At 38.1% G+C, this 10,096-nt stretch overlaps 1 protein-coding gene across 1 annotated transcript in view; it reads right to left on the bottom strand.

The window, feature by feature from the left end:
- Nucleotides 1-1,644: 1,644 nt before the first annotated feature.
- CFAP47 (cilia and flagella associated protein 47) overlaps nt 1,645-10,096 on the bottom strand; it is a 425,326-nt gene continuing 416,874 nt past the window's right edge. The window contains 2 exon segments of the mRNA XM_014462850.1: nt 1,645-1,857; nt 8,999-9,167. Of these exon segments, the coding sequence (XP_014318336.1) occupies nt 1,645-1,857; nt 8,999-9,167 (382 nt within the window).

The raw sequence follows: 10,096 nt of genomic DNA, 5'->3' as shown, positions 1-10,096 counted from the left end.
GGGCTCATGCAGGAGGCAACCAATCAAAGTGTTCCTCTCACTTTGATGTTTCTCTCTGTCTTTCCCTTTCTCTTCCACATTCTCTAAAAATCAATGAAAACATACCCTCAGGTGAGGATAAAAAAAAAGAAAGAAATTTCATATCCTATGAAAGACACATCTTGAAAATGCCTAAAGAAAGATGTCATTTTTTCATGGTGAAGGGACTGGAGTCCGTATTGATGAAAACACCTTGGTGGCTGCGGCGACTGGCAGTGGCTGCAGCAGCAGCAGGGTGATGGGGCTGGTGCCTTCCCCTGATCAGCCCAGTCGCCTCCCACAAAGGGAGGCCAGACTGCGGTTTATGGCTGCTCCCCAAGGGGAGCAGGGAGCGGGCCTAAACCATCAGTGGGACATCCCCTGAGGGCTCCCAGTATGTGAGAGGGGGCAGGCTGGGCTGAGGGATCCCCCCCCCCCCCCCCGCCGCCAGTGCACGAATTTCGTGCACCAGGCCCCTAGTAGTTCAAATAATAGACATAAAAAATGGTGAATCCTTCCATCTTGTATGCTAATTTTGCCATTAATGTTTTGAAGACTCATAAGCAACATCAACACGAGAAATTGAGCAACACCAGTAATAGAAAGAGTATTGTCATCAAAGTCACATTTTTCAGTTTTACTATAAATGTACTCCTGTATTTTAAAAGTGATAAAAAAAAAAGTTGTGGTACATTTATAAAATGAAATAGTATGCAGCTGTAAAAAAGAAGGATCTCGTACCCTTTGAGACAGCATGGAGGGAACTGGAGAGTCATGCTAAGTGAAATAAGCCAGTCAGAGAAAGACAAGTATCACATGATCTCACTCATATGTGGAATCTAATGAACAAAATAAACTGATGAACAAAATAGGACCAGAGGACCAGAGGCATGGATGCATGGGACAGAATAACAGATCTCAGTGAGGAGGGGGCAGAAGGGATGGGAAGAAATTAACCAAAGAACATATATGCATAACCCATGGACACGGACAATAGTATGGGGAAGGTCTGGGAGGATGGGGGTTGGGGGGCAAAAAGGGAGAAAATAGGAGACATTTGTAATACTGTCAACAATAAAATAAAAAGAGATCATGAGCTATTACTACGAAACATTTGATGTCTTGTGAAGAATATCATGGCTTAGAGGTGAAAAAAACATTATTTAGAAAGCGAAGAGTTTCTGTGCTCACTGAAAAAATCTGGGTAAGTATGGTTTGTAACATTTTATCTCTTGCTTATGCAATTTAAAAATAGCTACAGGCCCCGGCCGGGTAGCTTAGTTGGTGATAGCATAATCCTAATACACCAAAGTTGTGGGTTCAGTCCCCAGTCAGGGCACATAAAAATCAACTAATGAATGCATGAATAAGTGGAACAACAAATTGATGTTTCTCCCTCTAAAAATCAATTTTTAAAAAAAGTAAACCAATTCCAACATTTGCATCACCTTCATCAACCCAGAAAGTAGGTATAACATATTCAGAGAATACATTTAACATAAAAATAAAATATATAAGCCCTAATATAATTGAAATATTATTCCTCAGAAAGTCAAAAAATGAAATAACAATCATGAAAGTATGTTCAATTCTACTTAAGACCAAGAAATATTTTGGGAAAAATCTTTATTTATTCTTCAACATCAAAGACTCTCCCTTGATGGTAGAGGATGCCCCTGTCCTTACCATCTTATTATTTTCTTTGATAAAATTGTGCTGAGTAACTTTCCTGTCATCAAAGTTCTTGTTAGTTGCATCAATTTTGGGTTTGACATTCTTTGGTGGCTTGGTGTTTTGGGGTAATCCATTGACAGCATACAAATAGTACATATCGGCCGTCTGGAAACAGAGAGAAAGAAATTTTATACAAAATGTGCAGGGACTGAGAAAACTGTAGGAAAAAGTTTACCAAATCAATACCTCTCTTCTTCATGTACAGTATAGGAAAGGTACAAACTGAAATAACACCGATAAAAGCAAATAATTAACATGGAAAATAAATTTAGGAAAGCATTTGGTTTTATGCATTCACTAAAAAAGCTCTCACAGAGTTCTGCCCTGTGAACAAACTAAACTTCCATCTGTTGTAAGCAGAAGCAATCTATTGGTTTTCATGAAAATGTTGCCCAGCAGGAACTATAACCAATGAAAACAATGCATTGCAAGGTGACCCTATACGTGAGAATTTGAGTGTGGCTATAGAAATGACTGGTAAGAAATGTGGTGCTTCTTGTTTTAGATTATGAAAGTACATAATTGATATAACAATGAGAAATTACTGAGCATGGTGTAAAATTATTAATGACAATCACAATCTAAATCCAAGTCAGTAATGGTACAATATCCGCAAATCAATAAATGTGATACATTACATAAACAAATTGAAGGAAAAAAACCACATAGTCATATCAATTGATGCAGAAAAAGCATTCGACAAAATCCAACACCCATTTTTGATAAAAACTCTCAGCAAGGTGGGAATAGAAGGATCATACCTCAACATAATAAAAGCCATATATGACAAACCCACAGCCAACATCATACTCAATGGACATAAACTAACACCATTTCCCCTAAGAACAGGAACAAGACAGGGATGCCCAATTTCACCACTCCTGTTCGACATAGTACTGGAAGTATTAGCCATTGCAATTAGACAAGAAGAAGAAATAAAAGGCATCCAAATTGGAAAAGAAGAAGTAAAACTATCCTTATTTGCAGATGACATGATATTATACTTAAAAAACCCTAAAGACTCCATCAAAAAACTATTAGACTTAATAAAAGAATTTGGCAATGTAGCAGGATACAGAATTAATGCCAAGAAATCTATGGCATTTCTATACACCAATAGTGAACTTGCAGAAAGAGAGACTAAAAAAGCAATCCCATTTACCATCGCACCAAAAAAATTAAGATATCTAGGAATAAACTTAACTAAAGAGGTAAAAGACCTCTACCCAGAAAACTACAGGACGTTGAAAAAAGAGATAGAGGAAGACATAAAGAGATGGAAGAATATACCATGTTCTTGGATTGGTAGAATCAACATCATTAAAATGTCCATACTGCCCAAAGCAATCTATAAATTCAGCGCACTTCCCATTAAAATACCAACGGCATATTTCACAGACCTAGAACGAACTCTCCAAAAATTCATCTGGAATAAAAAACGACCCCGAATAGCTGCAGCGATCCTGAGAAAGAACAAAGTAGGTGGGATCTCAATACCAGATATCAAGCTGTATTACAAAGCCACTGTTCTCAAAACTGCCTGGTACTTGCACAAGAACAGACATATAGATCAATGGAATAGAATAGACAGCCCAGAAATCGGCCCGAACCAATATGCTCAATTAATATTTGACAAAGGAGGCAAGAACATACAATGGAGTCAAGATAGTCTCTTCAATAAATGGTGTTGGGAAAATTGGACAGATACATGCAAGAAAATGAAACTAGACCACCAACTTACACCATACACAAAAATAAACTCAAAATAGATAAAGGACTTAAATATACGACGGGAAACCATAAAAATACTAGAAGAATCCAAAGGCAACAAAATCTCAGACATATGCTGAAGCAATTTCTTCACTGATACTGATCCTAGGGCATTGGAAACTAAAGAGAAAATAAACAAATGGGACTACATCAAAATAAAAAGCTTCTGCACAGCAAAAGAAACCATCAACAAAACAACAAGAAAGCCTACTACATGGGAGAACATATGTGCCAACATTATATCTGATAAGGGCCTAATCTCCAACATTTATAGGGAACTCATACAACTTAACAAAAGGAAGATAAACAATCCAATCAAAAAATGGGCAAAGGACCTAAATAGACACCTTTTAAAAGAGGACATTCAGAAAGCCAAGAGACATATGAAAACATGCTCAAAGTCGCTAATCATCTGAGAGATGCAAATCAAAACAACAATGAGATACCATCTCACACCTGTCAGACTGGCTATCATCAACAAATCAACAAACGACAAGTGCTGTAGAGGATGTGGAGAAAAAGGAACACTTGTGCACTGCTGGTGGGAATGCAGACTGGTGCAGCCACTATGGAAGACAGTATGGAGTTTCCTCAAAAAACAAAAAATGGAACTCCCATTTGACCCTGTGATCCCACTTCTAGGAATATATCCCAAGAAACCAGAAACACCAATCAGAAAGGATATATGCACCCCTATGTTCATAGCAGCACAATTCACCATAGCTAAGATCTGGAAACAGCCTAAGTGCCCATCAGTAGATGAATGGATTAGAAAACCGTGGTACATCTACACAATGGAATACTATGCTGCTGTAAAAAAGAAGGAACTCTTACCATTTGCAACAGCATGGATGGAACTGGAGAGCATTATGCTAAGTGAAATATGCCAGTCAATGAAGGAAAAATACCACATGATCTCACTCATTCATGGAAAATAGAGTCCATTATAAACTTTTGAACAATAATAGATACAGAGGCAGAGTTGCCTCGAACAGACTGTTAAACTACAGCAGGAAGGCCGGGGAGGGTGGGGGGGCAGGAGGGGGGCTAAGAGATCAACCAAAGGACTTGCATGCATGCATATAAGCATAACCAATGGACATAAGACACTGGGGGGTAGGGGAGGTCAGGGGATTGTCAAGGGCGGGGGAAAAAAAGGAGACATATGTAATACTCTTTGTAATAATTTAAGCAATAAAAAAAAAATTATAATAAATAAATAAATAAATAAATAAATAAATCCAAGTCAGTACAACTTATACAGGGATTCATTTTATTTTTTTTTAAATATATTTTTATTGATTTCAGAGAGGAAGGGAGAGGGAGAGAGAGATAGAAACATCAATAATGAGAGAGAATCATTGACTGGCTGCCTCCTGCATGTGCCCTTGACTGGAAATGAACCCGGGACCCTTCAGTCCGCAGGCTGATGCTCTATCCCCTGAGCCAAACCAGCTAGGGCCAGGGATTCATTTTAAAATTGTTCATTTCTTCTGGATTATTCAGAGTATGGCAATATTAAATTAGGCAGTCTAGGTTTTTCTGCATGTTCATGTTCATACTTAAATCCCATTGCTCTTCCAGAATTTCCTGATGGTACGTGTTCATCTAGGACAGTGGTTCTCAACCTTCCTAATGCCGCGACCCTTTAATACAGTTCCTCATGTTGTGGTGACCCCCAACCATAAAATTATTTTCGTTGCTACTTCATAACTGTAATTTTGCTACTGTTATGAATCGTAATGTAAATATCTGATATGCAGGATGTATTTTCATTGTTACAAATTAAACATAATTAAAGCATAGTGATTAATTACAAAAACAATATGTAATTATATATGTTTTCTGATGGTCTTAGGTGACCCCTGTGAAAGGGTCATTCGACCCCCAAAGGGGTCGCGACCCACAGGTTGAGAACCACTGATCTAGGATGTCTTCCTTGCGGTAAGATTTATACCATAGATGTTCAGAAAACTCATTTAGGATACATCCAGGCCAAGTAATTATTGTGGTAACATCAGGGATTAACATCTATCAGAATGTTAAGTGCAGGCATTGCTTGCACATCTGGAATGGCCCTATTTTAATAATAATTGGCCCTTCTATCTAGTGTTCATAATAATTATGTATTCAAAATCAATGATTCAAAAGTGGAACAAACCAAGAACCCACTATAATAATTGAGTTAACTAACATTTTACTTCATATAAGATGTTCAATTTGAAAAACAAAGCTACACTTTGGTGATTGTAAGTTTGTACATTTACAAGCAAGTGGCTTCATGAGGGCAAATGGATAAGCTACATCAAGAGATCCACACTGCCCTGGCTGGGTGGCTCAGTTGGTTGGAGCATCATCCCGTACACTAGAAGGTTGCAGGTTTGATTCCCGGTCAGGGCACATACAGGAGGCAGCTGATTGATGTCTCTCTCTCTCACATCAATGTTTTTCTCTTCCTCTGTCTGTCTTTCTTTCTCTTTCTCTCTCTCTAAAATCCCTATGCGTAGCTAAGTTTCAGATAGGTGTACATCCCTTCATATAGCTCACCTCAGGTGTACTCACTGTGCCTGAAGGTGGTTATGATTTTTGTCTTTTAGAGATTAAAAGAAAATATTTGCAGATAAAAGGATGTCTTGTATTTTCTTCAAAATACTATGGAAAGTTGGGAAGGGGGTGGGAATATACTTGAAGCAGAACTGGCCATGAGTTGATATGTTCATACTTTATGATAAGTGTATGAAGATGAATATTCTATTTCTACACATATTTGGAATTTTCCATAATAAAAAGAGAATCAACATGTTTCAATTTCAATTTCTCCCACATAACCTTTATCAAACTGTACCACTTTATGACTAAATGTCATGTTCTCAGCTGATGCCGTATACCAACTTATTCTCTCACAAAAAACCGTCATTTCCACTGCCAGTGATTAAATTGTCAAATCAACACAGGGAAATGAGGCACAGATTTTGTTGGCAAAGTCTCGTAAGTATTTAATTTCAGAAATTCCACTGTACACTAGATAAAATGAACACCATTTTATTTTATTTTTGAAAAATTTTTAAAACTATATTTTTATTGATTTCAGAGAGGAAAGGATAGATAGAAACATCAATGATGAGAGAGAATCATCGATAGGCCGCCTCCTGCACACCCCGCACTGGGGATCGAGCCTGCAATCTGGGCATGTGCCCTGACCAGGAATCAAACCGTGACCTCCTGGTTCATAGGTCCATGCTCAACCACTGAGCCACACCAGCCGGGCAAAAAATGAACACCATTTTAATTTGGAAATCTCATTTTAAAGATGTCCTTTAATCTCCTTAGATTAAAAGTGTGCTCTCATTTCTTGAGAAGTAGGCACACCGACTTGATCATTTTAAATCAAGTATCAATGCAGCAAAGGGCTGTGTGCAGCAAGGCTCCAGAAGCTTTATCTTTTATTTACCTGGGCGACAAGAACTCTCAGAAAGATGACCAATACAAATACTTTTCTCAGGCAATACTCAACATTATTCTTTTCTCTGTTCATTGAAGCAGTAATAGCACATTTTTCTGCCCACGGCATTTCCTAATTAGTGTCTTATTTAGAAGTCTAGTGATCACTTTGGTATCAAAAATTGTATCATGAATCATGACTATATGTCCTTTGTGGATGTGCTACTGAAATAGACAGTGGTATTTTTTCATAAATAATTTGAAAGTTATCTTCAGCCTAAATGGTCTTAGTAAAATATATGTAAAATTTTATGGAGAAATTTTGCTTACTGGATAAATTTTCAAAATTATGTTTATATTACCTTTATTGCTGAATGAAAGGGTTAAAGAGAATAAAATGGGGCAGAGAAAACATATTGTGCTTAGCAGATGTCTTGCAGAAAGCTTGCAGCCTTGAACACCGCATAGCTTAGATAACCACTAGCCATCTGGCACAGGGAGGAGTCAAGGATGGATTGGACCCTTATGTCAGCAGAATGGCTTGCAGCCAGCAAGGATTAATAGAAGTCTGCCTCCCCCTTCAGTCTCCGCTGACTCCTTTTTTTTTTAAATATATTTTATTGATTTTTTACAGAGAGTAGGGGAGAGGGATAGAGAGTTAGAAACACCGATGAGAGAGAAACATCGATCAGCTGCCTCCTGCACGCCCCCTACTGGGGATGTGTCCGCAACCAAGGTACATGCCCTTGACCGGAATCGAACCTGGGACCCTTCAGTCCGCAGGCCGACACTCTATCCGCTGAGCCAAACCGGTTAGGGCTCTGCTGACTCCTTTTTGTTGGACTCTGCCCACCTGCACCCAGGTGCCTGAAATAAAAAATCTCTTTTGATACATTATGGCCCCATGTCATAGGTGTGTGACCCTGGCCCACTCCAAACCTTTCACTGAAAGTATCACAAATGTTCCCTTCCCCCCGCCCCCCTGTTGACCCCTTCCACCTCACTCCTCCTCCCCTCACTGCATTATTATCTGTGTCCATGGGTTATGTATACACATTTTTCGGTTAACCTCTTCCTTCCCCTTCTCTTGTCAGTCTGTTCCATGCTTCCCTGTCATCTCTGGATCTATTTTGTTCATCAATTTATTTTGTTCATTAGATTCCACAGATGAGTGAAATCATGTGATACTTATCTTTCTCTGACTGGCTTATTTTGCTTAGTGTAATACTCTCCAGGTCCCTCCATGCTATCTCAAAGGGTAAGAGATCCTTCTTTTTTACTGCTGCATAATATTCCATTATATTAACTCTTAATGAAATGATAGCTTTATATTAATGACCCATTTCATATTATGTTTTTTCAATTCAAAATAAATTTTACCTCTAATTAACTTTCTCCATTTCAGACTTTAACATTTTGACAACACCTTATGCCTTAATTAAAGATTCTGAAAATCTCTATCTCAAATCACCTAAAGTTCTTGAATAGGTTATTATAGAAAACATTGTTAGTATACAAATCTCTTTGCAGTCATCATTTGTCTCTTCCATGTTTCCTTTGTATGGAAGGAAAATCATTTCTTACTTCCCACTGGTGATGAAAACTTTTTGTTATAGTCCATAATTAAAAGTTCTTTACTGGACAAAAGAAAATTCAAATAAGACAGAGCAATTGAAATATGTTGACTTTTGCAAGATAATGTTGCTCTTTTTTAAAAAAATATTTTTATTGAGTTTAGAGAGGAAGGGAGAGGGAGAGAGAGAGATAGGACCATCAATGATGAGAGAGAATCATTGATTGGCTGCCTCCTGCACGCCCACACTGGGGATCGAGCCCACAACCCGGGCATGTGCCCTGACCAGGAATCAAACCATGACCTCCTGGTCCATAGGTCGAGGCTCAACCACTGAGCAATGCCTGCCGGGCATGTTGCTATTGTTTATCTGTGACCATTAGGTGTAACCTTTCCTCCCTAGATCACTTAATGCCTTTAGGGACATCACAAATCCATAACAATTGCCTTTATAGAACTCACCTGTATTACTAATCTTGCTTTATATTTTCTGCCATACATTTGGGGTTTAAAACCCACCAGGAGGGTAATCCCATTACTGTCAAAAGGAGGAATTTCTCCAGACTCAGGTTTTACGAAAAACTCAGGATCACTGTCAGGTAGGAAGTATGCCACGAAGTCATCAGTATATCTGAAACAAAAATGTAAGTATCATCTTTAAATTTGATTATTACCTCATTTTCTTTGTGAGAACTTGATGAATAGAGTTTATATCCTTCTGTAATGGACTGCAGTGAAACACTAATGCTGCCATGCAGTGGTGAGTCTGATACTTGTAACTTTTTGGAATGCTCACAGAGTAACAGCGAGGAAGCATTTTAAAAATTATTGAAGGGTCACTCTTCCCAGGGTGACAAAATAGAATCTTAAATATTTTTTCAATTACATATTTATAGTCTACAAAGAATAAAGTTCTTTTGCTATACAAATTGGAATAACTCAATGCCCCAAATGAAAATTCAGTCATTTGTAAAGAAATTAATATCTGAAATGTCTCACTTCAACAGCTATTGTAAAGCCATTGTTTTTACTTCTATTTCAATGTGCTATTTGCTCACTCTCCTTTCATTTTCCACATGTGAAGTGAGATGAAAGTAGTTTACAGGCTCATTAAAGATTCTTGGGCCAGAAGATAGGTTGCTATGATCTGAAGTGAACTGAGTGACATTTAAGATTCAAGTGACTATCTTCCTGTCAAGGTTGATTACATTGCAATGAAGGCTGTGAAAGAAGTTGAGGAACTTCTTGGCAGAACAAAGCAGGAGAGAGGCAAAGTGCATGGAAGGTTGTAAGTGAGAAATTAAATTCAAACTGACAGGGGAGATGCAGGTAGAAGAACAGATCCACCAGTGAAACATAGAAGGAGATATGGGAGGTTCAGGTTGGGACTTACTCATCCATTCAGCGAATATGTATTGAGTATCTTGGCAGGTGGTTTGAAAAAGTGGACTTTTGATATTGATGGCCTACATTGAAATTGTAGCTCTATCTAGATGCATGACTTCAGGCAATTTACTTAGCTTTTTTGTGCCTTAGTTTTCATATTTTTAAAATGAAGTT

The sequence above is a fragment of the Myotis lucifugus genome, unplaced genomic scaffold (assembly GCF_000147115.1).
Source record: "Myotis lucifugus unplaced genomic scaffold, Myoluc2.0 scaffold_192, whole genome shotgun sequence".
In the NCBI taxonomy this organism is placed as follows: Eukaryota; Metazoa; Chordata; class Mammalia; order Chiroptera; family Vespertilionidae; genus Myotis; species Myotis lucifugus.
This window is presented reverse-complemented; position numbering and strand designations above follow the sequence as displayed.